The sequence below is a fragment of the Cydia pomonella genome, chromosome 8 (genome assembly GCF_033807575.1).
Source record: "Cydia pomonella isolate Wapato2018A chromosome 8, ilCydPomo1, whole genome shotgun sequence".
Classification (NCBI taxonomy): Eukaryota; Metazoa; Arthropoda; class Insecta; order Lepidoptera; family Tortricidae; genus Cydia; species Cydia pomonella.
The window spans coordinates 16729075-16754160 of NC_084710.1; the positions used below are offsets into that span (position 1 = coordinate 16729075).

At 36.0% G+C, this 25086-nt stretch overlaps 1 protein-coding gene across 1 annotated transcript in view; it reads right to left on the minus strand.

Annotated features, from left to right (window-relative positions):
• Window positions 1-2384: 2384 nt before the first annotated feature.
• Window positions 2385-25086, minus strand: part of LOC133520705 (lachesin-like) — a 32776-nt gene continuing 10074 nt past the window's right edge. Inside the window, exons 2-10 of the mRNA XM_061855318.1 lie at window positions 23765-23862; window positions 22156-22363; window positions 19825-19983; window positions 14170-14298; window positions 11908-12045; window positions 10364-10513; window positions 8291-8323; window positions 7203-7265; window positions 2385-6662 (exon numbers count right to left, since the gene is read on the minus strand). Of these exons, the coding sequence (XP_061711302.1) occupies window positions 6553-6662; window positions 7203-7265; window positions 8291-8323; window positions 10364-10513; window positions 11908-12045; window positions 14170-14298; window positions 19825-19983; window positions 22156-22363; window positions 23765-23862 (1088 nt within the window). The 3' untranslated portion in view covers window positions 2385-6552. The remainder of the gene's footprint in view (window positions 6663-7202; window positions 7266-8290; window positions 8324-10363; window positions 10514-11907; window positions 12046-14169; window positions 14299-19824; window positions 19984-22155; window positions 22364-23764; window positions 23863-25086) is intronic.

Genomic DNA, 25086 nt, shown 5'->3' on the forward strand with positions numbered 1-25086 from the left:
GATGTTGTTACCTGAATATCTGCTCAGGGGACAACTACGAATAATTAAATTATAAGACTAGGAATGACATTACAATCCGGTAACTATGTAGTCTCACGTGCATTTGATTAACCGCCGGAGAAACAGTTTATAACATAAATAAGCAGGTACAATACTCGCATAGGTACAAAATATTCTATAAGGTCACTCAAAGCATTTTATCATTATATACCAACCGAAAGACCTTATCTATCCTTTGATTTTGGTCAAATCATCAATGAGCAGTATTCCGACTTTGACCTGAAGTGCATCTCGCGCGTATCAATACCTAATTGCGAGCAATCGTCTGAAATTCATATTATAAAATACTTAACAGTTATTAAAATCAAAATACTACTCAATATGACTTTTGGCCTCCCGAGGCTTCATTTTATATTCTTTTATATTAATAATATAATATATTATCTTCGTGCATATCAAATCTAGCGCCAATTGACAGTGTAAAATTGCTGTGCGAAAATACGTATTGTGGTTAGCTAGAACATAAACGAGTATCGTGTAATGTTGGCTAGTTTCTGGGCAGAGTGCCACACGAACGAAGCTCACCCTATAAACAGGGCCTAGTTAAGACAAACTCTAAGTGCACTGGTAATCGACTTAAAAGTACAACTTAGTGGTTCTCGTAGTTTAATATGCGAATACGTAATAGCGGATTCAGGCTAGTGTCAGTAATGTTCTTACTTACCTATTCGAGTGTTGTTACAAGAATAAGGACATCTATCTTTAGGTGTTTAGCCAACGTGCCAATCGTTAAGAAGAATTCCTAGTTGCGATTTTTCCATACAAGCGCTCTCGACTGTTTCCTCCCTGGATTTTTATCCATGATCAATGGTTTTTTTTTTAAATAAGATCGATAACATCAATATCTGTGCCGCTATGTTTTGATTTTTTGGATTATTTTATTTTGAAGAAACTTACAGCGCTTCGAAAATCGCAAAAACGGTTCAATTGAATTGGCTGCAAAAAAGGCGCAGTATACAAATATGACAACAAATATCAGCAGCAACAAATAGCAGCATTACAGTTCCCAAAATTTCACAATGATTGGTTGTGTTTTGGAGGAGGAAACAATCGAGAACGAATCCTAGATTTTTGAGTGTTTCGCATGAGAATTTTAGTCCGAGCTGCAGTTGTCCTTATCGCACGCACGCACTCCCGCCCACCGGAGCGCGACCGAATCATAACTTCAAAAATTCGAGATTTGAAAAGTTGCTCTCTCTATCACTCTTATCTATTAGTGCGACAGTGATAGTTGAGATTGGTACGTTGGCTACAAACCCTGAAAGTGTCGCCATCTCTCACAAAACATACTTACAAAAATAGTACAAATTACTTGGTTAAAAATACTGTAAAGGGAACCAAAAGCAATAACTATTTTAATTTTGGGGACAAACTTCTTTTAATCGTTGTTGACCAATCAGCACCTAGTAAGTAACAGCTTAGCGTTTTAACACATTATCCGACGACCGGTCTGGCCTAGTGGGTAGTGAAGTCTATGAAGCCGATGGTCCTGGGTTCCAATCCCGGTAGGGGCATTTATTTGTGTGACGAACACAGATATTTATTTGTTCCTGAGTCATGGGTATTTTCTTTGTATATAAATATTAATGTAATTATGTGTTTATCGTTGCCTAGTACCCATAGTTCAAGCTTTGCTTAGTTTGGGACTAGGTTTCTCTGTGTAAGAGGTCGCCTGATATTTATTTATTCGTCGGCTGTTGATTCAGTTGTGCAATTATTTACTACTTTCTAGCTTAGATTTAGACCACCTTATGCTGCAAAGCAGTGGTGTAATAACGTAAAAAAATATAGATGTTGTTCCCACGTTAAAGGAAAACGGATACATAGAGCATAGAATAAATAATAGTACTGCCGTACAGAAATGACACTTTCTACAAAACCGAAATTTAACAGCGATTCAGGGACGAATTATGCTGTCCATTTTTAATGTATGGCACTATCCCTTTCGGCCATTTAGGGTTTTCAAAATTCAAGTCATTATCTTATCTTTGCTCGTGCACGTACAGGGACGTCAAGTTCTACCAACCCTAAAGATTGCTCGGAGCAATGCTGAGCCGCATGGAGGCGAGAAAAGCCGAAAGGAGGAGTGTCTCCCCACTGGTAAGAGTCTATACAATATGTTGTTGCAATGCAATGAATATATATATATATATATATATATATATAGCTGAGTAACCTACCTATTATATTATTATTTCCTGCGAAAACTAGGAAATCAGGATAAAGTATATGGTGGAATACCTACTACCTATTGAGTCATGACTTCGGTAGCTTCTACGCGCAACCATGACTGGAAGAAATTAGTCCAAAATAAAACACGTTAATGTTCGTAATTTTTTATTACTCACGGAGAAGCAACAGTGGTCCGCATGTACCTATGTACATCTGAATTTTGACACTATCGATAACTATTGACATGATATTTACGATATTAATGTTACCGTAAAAACCAACCAGGTATTAAAAAGTACCTAGTTGTAATGAGTGAAACCACGTTTTAACCAAGCTATTTAGGAAAACGAGATTTAACTGGGGAAAACGCATTTAACTTAAACATGTTTTTACGGTAGCATTTAATATTTATACGATGACATTTTTTTTGTATATTACAATAATTGTATGAATTTAAATTTTACATTCATTTACTATACCACCATGAATCAAATTTTTGGAAGCATTTTAGCATGTATAATTTCATGGTTACAAAGAAAAAAATACACAAATAATTTCATAAAATACACAAACGTAGTTGTTAATAGTTATCGGATCATATATAAAATAATACAGTTATATATTCGCTATTTATATATGTATCTACAGGTATCAGAGCCATCACTTTGGTTTATAAACATAATTATATTTCAGGGCACTTCGTAAAGGTAAGTCCTGCTTAAAATTTTCCGCTACTAGTACAGTCAAGTGTAAAAATATGGGTGCACACAAGATGCTCAAAAATATGTCCCATAGATCGTATGTCAGCGAATTAAGAGCTATGGGACATGTTTTGAGTAAGTTGCGTGGATTGGTATATTTTACACTTGACTGTACAACCAGGCTTTATAAAGCTACAAGCTTACAAGTCAAGTGTAAAACGGCGTTTGAATTGCGCTTAGTCAATAACTCAATATAACGAGAGGCGTTTTAAGGATGACTTACGGCCTGATTCGAAGAAAAATATAAGTACGATAACGATAAGTTCTGGTTAAAATAAGTTCTCATTTAGATATCGTATGTATGTCGTATAATTGACAGAAGCAACTCGATTCGGGCAACCAATGTCACTTTGACGTTAGAAATATCGTAGATAGATCTTATTTGTATCACAGTGGAATCGAAATAAACGTCAATTTTGACATGTCGTCTAGCTATCGATCTTTTAAAGATCTTAAACGTGTCTTAATCATTCTTCGAATCGGGCCGTCAGGCAGTTATCTATAGAAAGTAACACGTAATAACCGATCGCTTGTCATAGAAAACCAAGTGTCGGAAGCCTCGGCCCTGACTCGGACGATTCTAGCATGAGTTATTCTTTATAGTCAGTCTTACTGATTTAGACTTGTAAAATGATTACTTGTCATTATTTAAAATATGGCCCAATTTGATATGAGTATGTAAGTACTAGCATCTTCCCGCGACTTCTTCTTCGTGGGATGATGATGATGAATAAAAACTATTTTGTCCTTCATCTTACCTGAAACTATCTCCATACCAAATTTTATCTAAATCGGTAAAGCGTTGTGAGCGTGAAGAAGTAACAGGCAGACAGAGAGTTTTTTCGCATTTATAAAATTGAGTAGGCCTTTCATCCAACAGGACAAAGCAAGAACTAACCTTTTTTAAATAAACCTTCAAACACTGAAACTCAATGATAAATACATCTTGAAATAGGTATAAGATTTAAGAAAAACATGGGTTCAAAGAAAATTCGAAAGTCAAACAACTCATGACGCCGCAGGCTTCGAGTAAATACTTTGGATATTGTCTTGACAACCTTTAATTTTGTCTAATTAGTAAATTGTGAATATAAAAAATACTCTCAAGGAGTTATTCAGGTAACTGAGAAGTGAGACCCTAATTTATATGAGAGACAAGGTCAATAGATGCGGCCCATATTATTATATTTGCAAAGATAGAAACGCCGTTTGCCTTGGAGAAAGAGGGCAATAGAAGAATATAGCTGAATTTAGCGACGTATGGGAAATTGCGTTTGTTCTTCTCGTCGTCAATTCCAAAAAGTCCTTAATCAGTAGTGCGTTCTGCTAGTTTTGACATACGTGTACAAAGTCGAGACGTGGACACTCACGGTGAGGATGGTGGTCCACAAATTAAAATCGCACAGCGAGCTTTGGCAAGGGCTTAAGGCGTGTATCTGAAGGATCGTATCCATAATGATGTGATCTGACAGGGAACTAAAGTTATCGACGTAGCCCTGCAGATTATCAAACTGAAGTGGCAGTGCCCAGTTCATATTTTTCGCAGAACCATTGACCGATGGACCAAGCGTGTTAGGGGATAACATTACTATGTTGACACCATCAGACAAGGTGGAGTGACGATCTTCGCAAGGTAAGTGTGGCCGCGGATCGTGCTCGATGGGAGAAATGCAAATGTGAAATGGGAGAGATCTATGTCCACCAGAAGATTAGTACAGAGTAAGTAATAAATGACATCTGTTCTCTGATATTGTCACTATCTCGCGTAGCGGAGTCAAAGCTACAATAGAAAAGCATCAGTGAGAAGCCGACCAGAGGCGACCGACGAATTTAAGTATACCATTTATCTCAGGTGGTTGGTAATGAAGGTGTGCGATGATTTTCTAGTAGAAGGTTAGCTGAGTCCGGGGACTAAAACATGTTGGTACATTACATATTTAAAACACACCAGCTCCATGCAGCCAAGCCTTTCAACCTGTCCGTAGCTGACCATAATAAATTCTTATAAACCGCCTTAGTTTAAAAGGTCTACACCTAACCTTAATTTTTCAAAGCTTTCTATGGTTTTAGTAAGCTGATTAGCCTGTTTTGTGGAAATTATATCAGGTTTTTATATTAAGAACAAAGAAATTGAATGTTATCGTAGAAGTAGTTAAAATATGAGTTTATTTGGGCATAAAAGTTTCATCCCAATTCAGAATTTTACAGTTGCTGGCGCGTTCACCTTTATTTACCCTCTTAACTACGCCCTAAATGTAAATTAGTTCTTCAATGTTCCGTAACAAAAACTCGTTGGCCGAAGCAGTAGATGGTTTGTCTCAAGTAAAAAATACTTCTCTCTTTATAATCATTGTAATTGACCTGGTAGCTGATATATATTTAAAGTGACGATGTACAATTTTTAAGAGTTTCTCATGCCATACAAGGTTGATTTCTATTTTTGTTACATAACGTCATCAAAGCTCGTATTAAATTTAGACGAGACTGAAAGTAATTAATTAATTAATTGTAAATTGACATAGTCCCTGCGTCAACATTATAACTAGTAATAATTGATCAAGGTTGGAATTACTACAACACAATCCTAATGACGATATGTAAATTTATTGAATGCATTGGAATTTCATTGTACCTACATGAGCTACTTATAATAATATGAAATAATATGCTAATTCTGTTTTAAATTACCTGTGACGTTATATTTATGCTAGTTTTGTTTATAGTAATCTTTACATTTTTACATTCTTCAAAATAAATTCAAAAGATATGTTAATTTCAAAGATATAATAAAGCTATGAAGTTAAACCTACCATCTAAATAAATAATTAAATATTAATGAACTCTGACCTAAAATCACTTTACATTTCATTTAATTGATTGATTTACAACTGTACGACTGAAAATAAGCACTAATTATACATAAAACAATAGTTGTCATCAAAAATAATTGTTCTTATTTCCACCGTTTATTATTACGAATATTTATGCAATTTACACCTAAAACAAAACATTATTTCTATAGGTACTCTCATGTTAGGTGATAGGTAGGTATGCAAATTTCTGATTAATGCTGATATCATCAAGCAATGAGTAAGAGATTATGCGATAATAATCATCTAAAATTGTTTGTTTTACAATTATTCATACCTAATATCAGCTTAATTCCTCTTAAAACAATGTATCCAACTCCACAAAGATATTTTTTTTTACATAAGCAATACAATCAGACAGCTATATTAAGTAGGACATATTTCTTTACAATTTACAATTCATTCGCTAAGGAGCTTAATTGTATAATTCAAAATACTGCGAATAACCCTTAAGCAGCAACCATACGTGTACAGCTGCCAATCAGTCTCAGAGACAACAAAGCAATATTTATTTAATAAATTGCTGGGTATCCACCTGTTGAAATGTTACGCCCGAGGCGAGTGCTCTTTATCGCTCGTTGGATACCCCCGAACCACGAGCCGTACTGACCGGATCATGAGACGTGGAGCTGTTCCGAATTGGGATCATTGGGTGGATATCCAGCTATTTATATACATCTTTCTCGATATCACCCTCGAGACGTTAATGTTTTCATTAAAATAACTAAGAATGAGATCAAAAAACCAAAACAGCATCCATCCACCGAGATTGCTCTGTTGTAGTCTTGTAGTCTGAAATCTAAAATAAAATAGGATTTATATAAAACATTTCGCTAATTAACCATTGCTAATGTTATAAATGTTTTTGTCTTCGGATAATTGGAAACAGGGAGAAGGGATCGCGGTATTACAATCACAAGAAACTTTGTTTATTTATACTGAATAATCTAATTAACTTCCACGTGTTTTCTTTTACCTTCTAAGAAGATATTCAAGTATTATTAGTTGAAAAATTACATTTTCTTTAACTATATTGGTAATACTTAATACTATGTACATGCTTATTACATTATTTACTTGTTGAAATTATGCATATACTTTTAATCTATTTATCATGCGTTACCCCCTAATTAAAAGGTATAATATAATTATTACTTTAAGCAGAATCCAAGCCGGAGTCATGCGACATTCTGGGTCGATTTTTGAGTATCTGAAGTATCGAAGCTTCCTTCTTATCTTTATCTCATTTATTAAAGTTATAATTTTCAATTTAAAGTTGTATTTTTAGAACATATCGATGGCGTAAGTTTACTATTGTTATAAAAATAAAAAATCTTACCTTGTGTACCGAAAGGCGTTATTTCTGACGCCTTATCAGCAACTATGTTCAGCCTTTGGACAGCTGTGTTAAAAAAAAAACAATGTAAATAATCAACCCGAGGTATTTGTTATGAAAATGAGTGAAATTATATATAAATTATATTATAGGGACATTCTTACACAAGTTGACTAAGTGCCACGGTAAGCTCAAGAAGGCTTGTGTTGTGGGTACTTAGACAACGATATTTATAATATAAAAATACTTAAATACATAGAAAACATCCATGACTCAGGAACAATTATCTGTGCTCATCACACAAATAAGTGCCCTTAACGGGATTCGAACCCAGGACCATCGAGAGTTACATTGAAAGGGAAATCACTATTGGCTTGATCACAGATACAAGTAATACGATTTTCACAATAACTGTATTGTTTAGTGCGTAAATAGTTTCCAAGTTATTCGATCCACAGAGATCACGTTCGTCGACCTCTAACCTAATTACAGACACTTCGCTGAATCGCATAGATAATTAAAATCTAGAAAAAAATATGTCTCATTTTTTATTAATTGCGGACTGAATATAGTCTGGAGGTTTAGGGATTAGAATAGAAATCATTTATTCAGACAACACATCAAATCAAATAGCACATATAGCAAATATAGGGTAATGATGAAGAAAACAATAGAAACAGAGATGTGAAGCCGAAATGGTCTCCACTCAGCAATGCAGCTGGCACGACTAGCGTGGTCAACGGAGCCGGTTTTATGTGGAGCCAGTGGGGTGTGCGAAACAGCACAGTGTGCGACACGTTGTGGACGACGTATTACGTTATTATAAGTTAATTATATTTTATAACTATACAGGTATAGACTACCAGTAGGGCTAAGATAGTCGGCTCTTTATCATTTGTCACCATGCCTGTCACGTTCTAACAAGTATGTAAGTGCGAAAGTGACGGGCATAGTGACAGGTGATAAAAATGGAACCATGTTGCCACCGCAGAAAGCGAAAATTTGACATTGACTTATCATGTTAGTTGACAATTGATATTCTTAACAACTTAAAATACCTAATGATAACCAAACTATAATAGGACACGTACCATTTTTCTTGTCCAGTGAAGGTTGCGGCATAGCTTTAAAAGAAATTCTAGAGTTAATTTAACTATTATGTATGTAACGTAGCACAACATGCAATGCATATATTATACAATCTAATAGCTAGTAGTCACAAACAGACATTAAATTCACATCTAAAGTCGAGCTTTCTAATAGTAGTTTATATCAATAGGTAATAAATACAGCAAACTAGTAGGGATTATACTAATGGTCTGCAAGTTACGGAGGCAGCCCAGCGCAACTTGCTATTAATATGTATGTAAGTTTGTTTTGTCAGAAGCTTGTCCTTTTAATTTAAGCCTGCCTAATTGGCAAACATTCAGATGAATTGCCAGCAATTAATATGCAATAATAAAACACAGAAGATTCTCTAGCGGGAAAAGGGCATTTTTCCGGCGTTATTGGCGGGATTGTTGTTACTTTACATAAAAACTCAATGCTAAAAATGGTGTACAGTCGTAAAAACTTCAAATTCACACTATTATAATAATAAAACTCGATGACATTTATTTGGTTTGTTACGCAGTTTCTAAGACAGCTTGATTGCAAAAATTTCAGATAACAAATTGTTGTTTAGAGTTTTACCCACACGAATATTGTAAGTATAATATATTCATAATTTTTAACAAAAAAGTACTGATATCAGAAAACTGTTTCGTCAATATTCATTTCTTCAAAGATCGATCGCTATCGGAGAGTGAGTGTTTTTGATAAACTTATACACATAGGGCGATACTCGTTTGAACGCGTTGCAGGTAGGCAGTAGGCAGGTATTAAGGGATTTTTTTTCTTAACTGGAACACCGCAAGCGCAGGCGATTGTACATAACACAAAAAGAGCAGTCAAATGAAGAACCTCTAATCTTAAAAAGTCAGTCATAATGCTTAAAGAACTCTAGGAGAGGGATTTTCTCTCTCCCAAACGGATTTGAAGAACTGTGGAACTAGTGAATGCAATCCCGACTCGGGATTGCAAATTCGAGATCCCGCGGGATTAGAAATATCAATCCCGCGGGATCCCGGAATTTTCGGGATCCCGAGTAGATTAAAAAAAAAGTAAAATTTGAATGAATTAAAACGATAATAACGGTATGTTTGTGATGGTGACGTTAATTAAAATAACGTATTAATAGACAGAAAACAAAAACCTTTATTCTTTAATATTATTAACCAAATCATCATCAGTTTTCCTTGGAAATTAACAAAGGTAATCAAAACAATAAGTATAAACTGTAATAAGAATCAAAACAACAAGGAATTAGAGAGTATTACAAGTGATTTTGAAAGTGACTTCTTAAAAAGCCAGCTGCTGAGAATGCCCTCTCCGACTCAACACTGGTTGGCAACAGCGTGTCGAAGCAATTATATGCAAACTGAAAAAATCTCCCCCTTGTTCCTCCACACTCAAATAAATCCATTTCCTTTTTTATGACAGACTCTAATCTGTCTAAGCTCGTGGATACACGTGTAAAGGGACTTTTAGATGCTCGCAGAGTTTGTTCTCTTTAAGTGACATATTAGTTTGTACAGCAGTAGCACGTAAATTCAAATCTTCTGCAATCATTGAAAGAGGCAAGTCATCTTTGTTTAATACTGCCGTATTAATCTCTGCTTAGTTGGGTTCTTTACGATATAATACGTGTGTATCATCGCTGACGACTGCCGCCCAATCCCGTCAATACCAAACGGGATCCCGTCATATTATGCGTCGGGATTGATCCCGAAAAATTACACGGGATCTCGCGAGATCGGGATCCCGCGGGATCGGGATTGCATTCCCTATGTGGAACCCTGATTGAAACTTTCACGATTTACACACATTAAAAGTGCATGACAACTTCATCAATGAATTCATTCATAATTTTTCCATGCAATTCGCAGCACACTGTACGTGAACATGGCGTATAACATAGCATAGAGAAAAACTCCGAAACCACAAAATTTTAAGAATACGCTATTACTTCCAGTTAAAATAAATAATAATAACTATAGAACTGTTCTAGAATGGTCATGCATGACCCTCACTCATAGAAAGATGAAGATAATCTAAATACTTACGATAAAGTTTGATGGTGCCCTCGGTGTCGCCCAAGGCGTTCTTGGAGACACACTTGTAAGCGCCGTAGTCAGCGCTCGTTACGCGTTTGATCGGCAGCCGAATCACTGACCGGAACGCCCCGTCGAACTTCTGGGGCTCTAAACCTCCACCTACGCATTATCAATTTGACTCAACTACTATAATTGAAATTGACATATACGATATACCTAAATAATTATATTACGTTAGGTAGGTTATAGTTAAAGTTCAACAGGAAAATAGACAATCGTTTTGAAGCAAATAGTGATAAGGCCATTCGCATTTGATAGATTTAGAAATTCTGACCGTTTTATAATAATGTTGGTATGGTTGAAATTTATGCACGACATTTGCGACTTTAAATTTTTGTAATGAGTATGCACTATTGTGTAAATAAATGTATCAGAAATACGCATATTTTTAGACTAAGATTTAGAATCCGTCATAGTTCGCACCTACTGCACTACCTAATCGTACATGACATTGACAATGTCGGAAGTTAAAATTTGAATATTGTTACAACCGTTTTTTAATTATACTAATAATATATATACTATGTATACTCATTACAAAAATTTAAAGTCGCAAATGTCGTGCATAAATTTCAACCATACCAACATTATTACGATAGACATAATTATGATTTTTTTATGAAATGTATGTTTGATATGAATATTACTCATATATGCGGTTAAACCAATTTATGAATTATTTAAATGTCAAATTTTGATTAATTGGTTGCTCAAAAAACATTCTAACATTCCTGTAGGACTAAGATGGTCAGTTTTTATCATCTGTCATCATGTCTGTCACGTTCTAACGTATGTAAGTGCGAAAATGACGCATGACATGACAAGTGATAAAAATGCGACCATGATACCACCGCTGGCATGTAAACGATTCTTTGACAATAACCAAATGAATGACGATAAACAAAACAAAACTCGTGGCAACAAGAAATTCATTAGGTAATGTTGAATCTATTACGCGATTATATGAATTGTTTGAAAGAACACATCAGTCAATTAAGGTCTGTTAATTATGTTAATTAACTTATGTTACAGAATGTAATAATATACATAACATGCATATTTACAAACATACATACATACATAGATATATATATGCAAACATACATATTTAAAACGTTGAATTGGTCGGTCATTATACAACAAATATATTATTCTGAAAAGATAGTGTGGATTTGGAAGCAAGCGACGTATAAAACATCGCGTGTTATCATTAGTTTTGCATACATTTTATTTAAAAAAGCTATTGATTGAAATGGGTACACATGCTCGAAGAACTGATTAATATTATATATTGCTCCGGCAGCAGCTAAGATAAAACAAAAGTATCTGACGTAAAAAAAATAACGAACTACGATTACAAGCGGCTTACAACAAATATTCGGGTTGGTGTTTTTAAGTACATCATTTTTGCGATTTCGGTGTTATTCTCATAGTTAAGGTAAACAGTTGAACCATAGCCTTTTCTTGTAAAGTTTCTGCATTCAATTACATACCAACAGGAACAATTTCCCCGTTCTCTCGGCTCCAGTAGCTAACCGGCTTGGGGTAAGCTTCTGTGTCACACTCCAGCACCAGATCCGAGCCCAACGCCGCGCCAACCAGCTGGTTTCTTATCGTTATCACTGGCGGGACTGTACAAAAACAACGTGTTTACTTTCAGGCTAGAAAGGTTCTAGTACTCATATTTTGGATTTAATATTTACGTGATTAACATGATTGTTAGCATGATATAAGGGAGTTATCAGAACATAGTGTACCCAATTAGCGTCAGTTGTTAATAAATGTCACTGTAAGTTTTGTGACGACAATGAAGCATTAAATTTTAATTAAAACCTGGTTTTGGCGTTTATTTGATAAACGATAGGTAAGTGATATTACAATGTAAGAATGGCAAAAAGTTAATTCCCATAAAGATTTCATGCTTAATTGTAGTCGCAAAGCTGACAGCGATCATCTTTTCTTATCTACTCACGCTAATTGGGTATACTATTTTCTGAAAACTTTCATAAATATGTTTGCACATTATGCAATGCAATTTCGTTGGTGAGTTCCAATCAGATTTCGGATTGGGTGTGCCAATGTGTTATTCAAAAGTGATATAAACGAGAGTTTTTCAGTCGAATACCGTCCTTAGGCAACGAAGCTTGCTGAGTTGCTTAATTAAGGTACGAGATTGAAAAGCTTGATTATATTAATATTGTATACCATACTTTTCCTAGGAGTCATCTAAAGTAATACTTTTTTACTATAAACCCTAAATAATTAATGAAAATTGCTAAGTATCTCAGTAAGTAAAAATGTAGTGCAAAAGACATAAACGCGCGTTGAATAAATAAGCAGTTGAATGAAATATTTGCCCCTTCATGTCTTTTCTATGGGACCGCGGTGGCACGTGATTAGTCAAATTTGACTACAGCGTATCGAAATGAATATCATAGTTAGTTGAGAGGCCATACATGAAAGTACGCAATTATAGTTTGGTATACGAAATCTTTATTCAACCATTACAGACAACGAGTAGAAAAAGGAATATTTCCATTTTTATCGTTATTTACTTTTATTTGAGCAATCCCTTCCAAGCAGCGTATAATAATGACAGATGTTGAGAGTGCATCAGTACCTATAGGTACTACGCGAAGATAGTTTGATTTTTGTAACTTTGTTTTCATGTAAAGTGGCATATATATATGTATTTATTTGAACATAACATTGTAATTGCCGATAGGCAGACACATTGCCCACCCCAAGCTATTTCACAACGTCCGAGTCTGTCTGACTAGCATTAAGTATTTAAGTACCTATTTCGATTCTGACCCTTTTTATGTCACGTAAACCTGGAAGGAAAGCTTTTATTTGTAAAAACTTATTCAACCAAAGACTGTCTACTTCTAACCCAATTGATTGTAGAATAAACACTGTCATTAATCTCTTAATCTGCTTATCCTCAATGGTGCTAGAAATAGTTGATTACTAAAGCCGGGTGTTAGGGATTAAGGATCGTGCGACGCGGGTGTTATGAAGGTGTTATATCACTGTCTCACTGTCGTTTGGCGGAAAGTAAGTTTTAAGTATTCGTTGCTTCTCATACCCAATTATTACGCTTTAATCAGATACTTATTTATAAAACTTAATTTTATACTTTTTTTTTTTAGTTCATTATATATTTTACACGTGTACTTACATTTCGACCGTTCCCGTTAATTATTGATAACCTAGTTGCTTACAGCTTGCACAGTTATTAAAGTGAATGTTAAGTAGTCAATAATAACACGGGAACAAGACGGGTAAGGTTCATAATTAAAAGTACTTTAATTATGAAACATATCCTTTTACTAAGGGAAGGTTGTACTTTATATCGCGCCACGCTATGCCAACTAAGGCACCAACATGTTAGCCATCCACATTTACAACAATAACATATATTCATCTATGGTCCACATGACTTGTCCAATACTGTATTGGCCTAGGAAGAAAGACTAGATTATGGATGATATTTTTACAAGTAAAATGTGGCTACTTTTCTCCCAAATCAAAGTGGCCACCAACCTTTGATTAAGGCTAGCTTGATTTGCGTCAGATGTCCCCTAATATTTATTTATTTATATAATCTTAAAATTTAAATTTAATTTCGAATTTTGGAGCATTTTTTGGAGCAAAGTAGGCACATTTTACGGTACGTCACTGTCACCACACTTGGTCTGAATAGACACCACACCGTTCGTAGCCAATCGCAAATAAAACAGATTCATATTTACACTCTACGGTGAGCATGATCCTCTTGCTGAGCGTGGGCGGAACGCCGTTTGACGCTATGCACAGATAGGCGCCAGCATGTTGGCGGCTCACTCGGCTTATGTTCAACACTGGCCCTTCTAGGGAAGACACTGCAACAAAAAATCGTATAAGAAGGGGCTTTTGTAATTGGAATGTAGCTCAAAATTCTGTTCTTAATGCAATTATCTTACGCCCTTTACGGTAAATATTAAAAAAGTCAATTGCCAGCCAATACTGTATTGACACCAGACAAATCGCAATAACCGGGAGAATCTTTCGTAAAGACTACTACAGAAGAACTTTTAGCGTCGCTATCATGTTCGATTAAATTGGTATATGAGACATATCGCAATGCAATGCGTTTTTTATTATACAAACCTTACATTTTACAATTTCATTATCATACTTTTTTTTAAACCATGTATCAAAATAAAGTTTTTTACGAAACGATACACTATTCAAAACATTCGTTTATTCAACGAAATAGAAGATTGCTTGGTATGCACACAATCGGTAAATTGATCCTTGTGGGAACGTACTATTCTATGGGCAACGTGTGTCGTCCACTAGTAAGTATTGTCTTTGTTTTTATATTCGACTTATAATAACCACAATTATTTATCATACACGAGTCTTTACATTGTATAAAACAAAGAAGCTGCGTTCATCTGTACCTGCGCTTAAATCTTCTAAACTACGCAACGAATTTTAGTGCGTTCATTGAATGATAGGTATAAAGGTATAATAGTGATTCATGAGGTTTAGATGTATATAATTCATCAGGGTTTTTTTTTATTAGTTGAAATATGACGATAGTTATATGTAGTACTAGTATTTACATTGCATTAAACAATATTGATATAAAACGACGACAGTCATGTTTTATTAGTTGCAAAGAGAATTTGAAATAGAGGTGGATTGTCAAAGAAAACTTTTTAGCGACGTAAATTTACTGCCATCTTTCGACACATGATTAAAACTATTAGAACTCGGCGCAACTTTTTGATATTTAACAAATTTAACTCATATCAGTAAAACAATAAGGATCAAAGTCAAATGGCGTTCTAAAAGTTTTAATCTTGTGTAGAAAGATGGCAGTAAAATTACGGTGCATTCAAAGTATTCTTTGACAATCCACCTCTATTTCAAATTCTCTTTGCTAGTTGCAATATGTGTAGACATTACTAGCTACGTATCTACGTGTATGTGCACGTCAATTTCATTTCCTATGCCTGTGCCTTTGAGTAATTTCTAAGTACTAATTAATTTAAAATTATTATTTTTAACGACGACAGTGCAAGGAAATCATCTCAGTCAGACATTCTAAGAACCAGCACTAGAAAACCTACTTTCAAATAAAAAACCGCATCTAAATCGGTTTACCAGTTCAAGACCTACGGTTTCACAGACAGACACACAAACTTAGCGGTCAAACTTATATTATAACCCTCCACTTTTCGCGTCAGGAGTAAAAATAAAGACTCCTGATTAAAGACGCATGATTTACACATTCAGCATACTAAATTTCATTAAAATCGTTCTTTAAAGAGCCATAGATGATTTATAGACAAATAAACGACACAAATATTTTCGTACGGTGATCTGATAAGATAAGATAAGATATTTATTTGTAAAGTCATGTTTGTGTGTCATGTTTTATTACACGAATTTACTTGCCAATCAGTTTTTTGCAGATCATTTACTTTGGCAACCTACATATGTTTTTTTTTACTATGATAATATTTTAATTGGTAGAATAGATCAAGTAGATTATTATTATGACATAGGCATATTATTTGGAATATGCTTCTTTCGCCAAATTATTCAATTGGTTAAATAGTTATTTCGTACCCTGTCCAATATTTAACCCTCTTAGGGGACGTTTATTCAAAATCGATGAAACAACTTTTCTTGCTTTCTAATGTACTGTCTCCCTAGGGATGTTCAATTCTATCAATGACCAAAATACTCGTAGCTATAACCCATTTTTAATCCTGATTAAAAAAACACTGCAACTATCTACTTCTTTTATAATATTGCATTTCTAAGAACCCGGACCCCGGAACCCGGGTACGTACTTAAACTATGTCCAAAAGAGAGGTATGGGCATTGTGAATGTTATCTCGCTTTCAGTGGCGGATTAACCGAACAGCAGAAAAAGCATATGCTAAGGGCCCCGCGCCTAAGGGGGGCCCCGCGCTCCGACCCTGACCATGCGATTTCGGCACGCGGAACCGGCCAAGTAGAACTCGCACTCCGCGGATCCTGTACCACCACATTTTATTTACAGTGTATTTTTTTTCGTAACTCAGTAACAATATTGATCAATTATTATTATTTGTTATTATCCTGTCTATTTTTCTTTACAACGATACCAAATTTAAAGATTTTTTTAGGCTTACGCAAAGACCTAGAGCAGAGTTTAGCATAATACCGAAGGTGCAGTGTTGGGGAAGGTGCAAACTTTTGTGCATGGCTAAGCTGCAGGAAACAGCAGAGCTCGGTAACGAACAAAAGAAGATACTGTGTTTAAAAACATATTAGTGAAAAGCAAGGAAGGATGATTTATTTACTAATTATTATTTCAAATAACAAATTGCACCTTACAGCTAATGCCTAATGATGATCAGCTTTGAGCCCGTAGTAGGCCAAAGGACGCGCTCCTCTACGGCTGGCCGGGCCCAAAATATGCCGAGTTGCTGCAAAGCCGTGATACATATGATCTAATTGTCAAAATGTTATAAAAAGAATACAGCGGGGCCCCTATGCAGGGCTTTGCATTCGCATAAGCCGGATGTAAAGCCCTACATAGGGTCCGATACCCAAAGCATCCCAGCAAGTCGCACTTTCGAGCAAGAACTAAGGCCGAGCAGCAGGCGAGCCGAGATCAATTCCAAACTCTGTTCTCCTACAATTCAGTCTTTGCATGGTGGCGTGGCGCGCCGTGATTGAACGCTCCGGGCCTCCACCCTTATACGGAGCTCGGCCTACGGCCTCGTTCACACTCTGGCATTGATTTCATTCTAGACTCTGCTTTCCTGCAGCTTGGCCTTCGGTTTCGCACGGGAACGCTACGAAATCGGGTGGTCCGATCGGTCCGGATATTCAGCTCGCGGGGCTCAGCCTTCGGGCTTGTTTTTTGGCTCACTTAGCCATTAGTTCCCACTTCTTAGGTCCGACTCACTTTTCACCTATTTTTACAAGCTTTTATTAAACTTAATAATCTTGATGTTGTTAAACAGTATCCCTACATGCTTTAACTTGTAATACTCGTAAGTTGTTTTCAAAACCTGCAAACCATCTGCAAACTATTTTTTTTACCATTTGTCAAAATTTGACAAAATCGACCTAATCTGATGATGAAAACCGAAGGTAAGGAGGAAACCTATATAAAAGAAAGGAACTGTGATAAAATAACACAACTTTATTAAGATTAGGCTCTTTTAAAATGTATTAGTAATAAAAATAAAAAGATCGAAATTCCTCCCTACATTTTTTTTTTAACTTTCGGAGCGATTATTTCCGTAAATAATAACTTTATTTAAAAAAAGGTTTTTGGAGACCATTATTCGTTTCGAAAGAGCTTATCCAACCATACGCCACACTACAGGGTCAAAGCAAAAAAATATCAAAGTAAAAACATTTTGTACGAGAGGTATCCTAATTTTTTTTATAGTTTTTATTTTACCCGTTCTGTCGCAATGCATGATTTATGTATCCATGCCAAATTACAGCTATCTAGCACTAAAGATCACGGAGCAAACCCTCGGACAGACGGACATGGTGAAACTGCTTATATAAGAGTTTCTAGGTGACTACGAAACCCTAAAAAATACACTGCATAACATGTTAAAAACTAATAGAGAACGAGTGGACAAAAATTAAGACATCGTAAAAATGTTGTGATGGTACTGAATCCTCGGGGTGCGAATCCGACTCGCACTTAATCATTTTTTTTTCAAACCAGGGGGGCCCCGCGAGCTATTGTGCTAAGGGCCCCGCGCCTTCTTAATCCGCCCCTGCTCGCTTTGTGTGGTAGGGCACAGCCAGTGATTATCATTCCAGATCTAGAGCAGAGCCCAACAGGGGAAGTACCTCCACCTTTCTTTAAGGTCAGCTCTGAGAATATCTTACGCATCAAAATATGTCCAGCGTCATCAAGCCGTCTGTTAGTCAAAGTCAAACAGAGATTGACAGCGAAAGTGGCTATATATAATATATGTATATCTAATCACATCCTATGGTAACAATGGTTTGTTGCAATACTCGTATATTTTGCCACTTTAGCTGACACTATTTCTTTGATGCTGGCATAGGCAATCATAGACACTGGCAATGCCCTGAAATATATGCATACACTCGAAAAACATTAACCCTCCTTCTTTAGTCAAGCAATTACACAAACACACTTAACAGTTTGAAAGCGGCCCTAAGATTAGATTGGAAACATTCGCAATTGGGTACTGATCGGGTAGCAAGATAAAACAAACGCGCTAAAAGCCTTTAATTATGTTCCAGAATATAATAAACTGTCGTGCCGTTTCGAGCCGCAGGAAGGTCACGGTAGCTACCTGTCGATATATCGTCTTGTTAATACCTAACTTAACATCATTAATAACTCGGCTGTCATAGCGTTGTTCCGATGTCACTGTTATAGTGAAAGTGTGTCAATATGCTAGCGCTATACTAGAATAAATACACGTGTATGGCGCTTCGAATAATACGCTGTTTAACCTTTCATGGCTGAAATCTATCTAGATGCTAATTTGACATGTCTATGTTATTTATTAAATGAGAATTGCCGAGTTTCGGAATTTGTGTTTATATACTTTGGTATAATACTTATAGTGTACGTCTAGCTATTTAGAACTAGTTCGATTTGTGTAATATTGCGGGCCCATCCTTTTCAAAACATTGACATATTATCTAAGGACGCGCCTTACGCGCACTAAGAAAGGTGCTAGTTCAGTGGCGTCACTCACGAAGTCGAGCTAATCGTGCAGTCTAAGGCAGTTAGTTGCGACCAATCGCGCGTGTGAGATGCAAACTCATCAACCGATCGCGTGGTGGCGTTAGAATGCACGATCGGCTTGAATTCGTGTGAGCGACACCTCTGTACTGGCCCCATTCTTATTACCCGTAAGGTCCGTCCTTAGATATATGTCAATGTTTCAAAACTGTTTCATAAAATCGTTGAGTTACATATTTTAAATATAATAGTTAATGAGCAATAGGTGACATTAGACGCTTATTTTTTTATCCACGCTCCCTAAGCAACTAGACTCGTTTCGCCAAAAGAACTTGAGCTAGGAATTTACAACAGAAACCAAATTCAAGATCCTATACGTTCCGTAATCCATTACTCTGGGACAACCACTACAATTAAGTTCTTATTGTTAATCGGCCACTCTTGACAGAATGGTCGTAATTAATGTATATTCCATTCTAGCTAGACTTGTAACGATTACTCTAATCGATCTGAGTCCGTGGCGGAGGAGCTTATCGGAGGACCTTACGCAAGTTAAGCAAACCTTAATTATACCTGGTCTGACGATCCAGATTGTCCCATGATCTAAGATATTAGGAAAAACTACGCGAACGCAAAATTTAATATGATACTATTATATTATTTTTACCTTGTATTCCATCAGATAGGACGATAGGCTTGGAATGTTCGCGCCTCCACACGATCTGCGGCTGCGGCGAGCCTGTGGCGGCACAAGTCAGACTGACGGAGGCCCCTTCACGAACCGTCTGGTCGCGACTCGTTCCACGATCCAAAATGTCCGGCGGAACTGAGGAAATATGATACACATTAATCTCTCTATGTTTAATTGCTACCGATGTGGTATTAACCTAATAATATTTATCACACCCATTTTAAGTATAATATAGCATAGTGGGGCAATACTGACTGCGGGAAATTTCAACTAATCGAAATATCTTCCATGTTTTACAGGATTAACTAGAGTGCCATATTTAATATGAAATTAAACAAACACTAGTGAATAGTGATGTACACGATTCAAGATTATACTGTGATATAGTAATTAAAGTCTTTTTTATCGCTGATAAAAAGTAAAAAAAATATATGTAACCCGACATTATCGACTGATGTTTAATACTCACGAGTCTCATCACTACTTACTATGAAGACCAGTTGAAATTACGACATGACAAACCACAGGAGCTCAGGTTTAGCAGTGCAAGTTCACGGTACCTAACGAAACTTATTATTATTAGTTGTCATTGCCCCTCGGCGGGATAATTACAACTATTTTTGCCTTTTTATATAAGCAACGCATTTTAAAGTACACAGACTAAACATTTTCGGATGAGTCTGAAAAAAAAACCTAGATAACTAGTCTACAGTATGAAGGCAATCAATTGTCAGTAAAAAGTACTGTAGATAGCAGTGTTGGCCGAAACGTTACTTGCAATTAATCATTACAAATTGAACCGTAAACTGTAATGGACGGTTACTGTTTACGGTTCACTTTGTAATGGTTTATGGTCAATTGCATACGGTAACACTGGTAGATAGTAGTAGGTAGTCAACATTGTACCTTATAAAATACCAGTTGAAATTGCCCTACTGTACCTTACAGTTTACTTCACTTCAGCTAGTTCTAACTACATTTTTGTAGCTTTCAAAGTTCCATGCATTGTTGTATCAATTATTTAAGCTCTTTGCGTTATTCTGTACATAGTACAATAAAATGAAAGTCCGGAGTCGCCGTGATATTCTACAACATTTAATAGAAGTGGAATTAAGAGACGCAGATATAGAGAAAAGCGGGCAATCGTTTGTTGTTAAAAATTTATCATTTCAATGTTTTTCAATTCAAACTCGGAATAAATGCCTTATATTTCCACTAGCTTAAAATGCCACTGTCACTACCAAATTTTAAAATGTTAACAGCTTGTAATGATAACTTAGAAGTAGTTACAGCAATTACCGTAAAGTTTTAAACTTGAAGTCTTTTTTGACGACATGACAAATAGGTAGTGTAGGTAAAATTGATAACATAAGTTGGTCAGGTTCCTGGCTTTGCGATGACATTTTAACGCCACGTTTGTGAAAAGGTGTGAATAACGATCTTGTCATTTTCGTGAAAAAAAAAATACATAGGAACTCAATTAGTTACCTACATGAAATTGGTATCTAATCCCAATTTTTTTTGTGCTAATAGTGCTTGTGATCATAGTAAAATAAATAAATAATAAATAAATAAATATTATAGGACATTATTACACAAATTGACTAAGTCCCACAGTAAGCTCAATAAGGCTTGTGTTGAGGGTACTTAGACAACGATATATATAATATATAAATAATTATAAATACTTAAATACATAGAAAACACCCATGACTCAGGAACAAATATCCATGCTCATCACACGAATAAATGCCCTTACCAGGATTTGAACCCGGGACCATCAGCTTCGTAGGCAGGGTCACTACCCACTAAGCCAAACCGGTCGTCAAAATGAAGGTACATTCGGATGGCGACTGCAACCGTTCGAAATTAACTCTTTTCATAAATGGACTATCGTTGAGTGATTTTACGGTACCATAAATAACCTAATTAACTTGATGAGATTGGTTAAGTATCAACTAATCAGTGAGTGGTAAATAAAAGTGTAGTACAAACCTAAATAATAAGTACGGTCAGCATCAAATGGAGTGATTTCTATGTTAGCTCAACCAAAAGGGACATTACAGACATTATGTCCCTTTATGTGGAAAAATTAGCTATAGCGTAGCAAATATTTTTGCACTAGAACTATCTATATTTGGAAAAGTATTAGAGGGTGGCAGACACTTTTGGTAAGTTGTTTCATCCACTACTATTGATGCTGAATGAACGACTCTAACAACTAAGCGCTGCTTTCTAGTCAAGAGTTACATGAAAAATTGTAGTGCATTAGGCAGGCATATGAGCTGCAAGTAAAAACTAACGCACCCACGACATCCAAATACCCAAGCTGGCTCTTCATAGGATCGGTGTTGATTTGGCACATGTACCAGCCACGGTCGGTCTCTCGCAGCTCGCGAATGTGCAGGAACCAGGTGCGGTGGTCGCTGTGGGTCACCCCTACACGGCGGGATCGTGATATTACGTGGATGTGGATCGTGAGGATGGTCTGCGTGTCTACTCGGAGCCACGCCACCTAAAGGTTAAAGTTAAATATAATCAAATGGCTTAGATTAAGCCTTTCTTATGATACATATTTTATGTCGCTGCAATGTATGGCTGCATATTGAAAAAACAATTTAAGTAAATAAATTTAATAACCAAATGGTCTATAAGAAAAATCTGGAATTGATATGGAGCGAGCAAGATGCACTTAAGACTAAAATAAAATAAATATGTATAAGGTTTTGTTTTCCCTCAAAAAATACTAAAAAATATACATATATTGTAACTTTACTTATACTCAAAATGTTTTACTTGATAAAACAACCCAAAATTAGGTTTTCTAAGCCAAAATCAATGCTACCTTAAAATGCTTATATTGTTTTGTTTAAGCAAGAAAACTAGCTTAAAAACGAAACTGATTGCATACACATAAGTAAGTACAAGTCAAAATAAGTAAGAAAACATGTTCAAGAAGCAAATACGTAATGCAGTGGCAAATCAGATTTCCCTTTTTAAACGGCTTTCCCTGAGTTAAATAACATTGATACCTGTTAGGTAAACACAAACACACGAAAAGAAATCTATATGTACCGATTTTTTTATGTCTTTTTAGGGTTCCGTACCCAAAGGGTCAAACGGGACCCTATTACTGAAACTTTGCTGTCCGTCCGTCCGTCTGTAACCAGGCTGTATCTCATGAACCGTGAAAGCTAGACATTTAAAATTTTCACAGATGATGTATTCCTGTTGCCACTATAACAACACCCGGACCCGGACCCGGGTACGTCCTTAAACTACGTCCACAAGGGAGGTATGGGCATTGTGAATGTCATCTCGCTCTGTGTGGTAGGGCACAGCACAGCGGATGTCATTCCAGATCTAGAGCAGAGCCGAACTGGGGAAGTACCTCCACCTTACAGAAAATCGCAGCCAAATAACACTAGACCCTACTCATAGTGTTGTGTTCCTGCCGGTGAGTAAGGTTGCCAGAGCTCAATGAGGGGCGGGAGGGGGTTAGGGTCGGCAACGCGCATGTGACTCCTCTGGAGTTGCAGGCGTACATAGGCTACGGATACTGCTTACCATCAGGCGGGCCATATGATTATTTGCCACCGAACTAGTATTAAAAAAAAACAAATTCTAAAAACAGAAAAAAAAATATTCAAGGGGGCTCCCATATAACAAACATATTTGTTTTGCCGTTTTTATAAATAAATGGTACGGAACCCTTCGTACGCGAGTCCGACTCGCACTTCACCGGTTTTTTCCTGAAGCTTTTGAAAACTGCTAAAACTTTTAACAAACAACAATGTGCCATAAGTTGACAGTGGCCCGTAAATTTTGTGATTATTGCTCCTACAATCTTTCATTTAGAAAACTTTAGTAAATTAATTTTCTATTTTATTTTGTACCTCTGTATTCTTTATAATACCTTATAAGTGGAAAGGTTGTGCACGGAGCAGGCGAGTATCGCCTCACGGCCCAGTGGCGCGGTGACGTTCGTGATGGGCCCGGTAAAGCCCGGCTCGTCTGTAACAACCAATTGATAAATTGTAAGAATTTACAAAAATTACACATTTATTCTATTCTTAATCCTAAATGACACGGATGTCAGACCTGTTCGATTAGTAACAATCTGTAAATGAATCTTGGGAGTTCAAACTGAACAGACTTCTGTGGGCCATCTATCCAATCTAAATGGGCCTTAAGGATAATGTGAGAAACTTTCTCAAGATATTTGGACTACTTAACTGCGCCAAAGTACTTTCAGTCAACTAAATATGTAGTGTTAAATTTCGTAATTGAAATTATATGTTTGTTAATCGAAAAGGCTTGCTTTGAGTTTTTTATCTGAATAAAAAAAGGGATATAAAATTACTTCATTATATGAAAACAATCAAAAGTTAGTAGAGTATCTCACAAATATTTGACTTCATCCGTATTTAAACCCTAAACCTCCTGATGCCCAGCCAAGACAATTATCGGATATTGATTTATTGGTTGATTTAATAGCTGGGTATAGGTCTTTTCAAGCAATCAATCAATTACAAAATTTGTTAATTTGACTTTTTGAATAAATTATTTGACTGATTGATTCTACTAACAACTAAAATTAACCCTTAATTATAACATAACCCATGGATGATAACATTTGCCCATGCCGGGATTCAAATCAAGGTAATTCAAATATGTGTGCTTATTACAAATATTTGTTTCTGAGTTAGGGATGTTTTCATGTAAACAAGAATTTATATATTTAATTATATTTTAAATATATTACTGGTAATGTTAGAAGTTCAATTAAACTCAAGTTTACCCTGGTATAACTTGTATTTCCCAAGCCTTTTGGGTAAAGTCCAAAAATTTAAACAACAGTAATCTGTATTCGGAGTTTAACCGTTCACATCTAGGTCTACCCAACACTGGCTAGATAATGTTAGGTGGTGCATAATCACTTCTGATATTACCCTCCCAGATGTGTACGGGTAAACGTCGAATACAGATTATTATTGTTTAAATTCTCGGACTTTACCCAAAAGGCTTGGATAATACAAGTTATACCAGGGTAAACTTGAGTTCAATTAACCTTCTAACATCACCCGTAACATATATATCTTCGTCTATTACCCACAACACAAGCCCTATTGAGCTTACTTTGGGACTAGGCGGTAATAAAATTTAAATAAATATTATAGGACGTTATTACACAAATTGACTAAGTCCCACAGTAAGCTCAATAAGGCTTGTATTGTG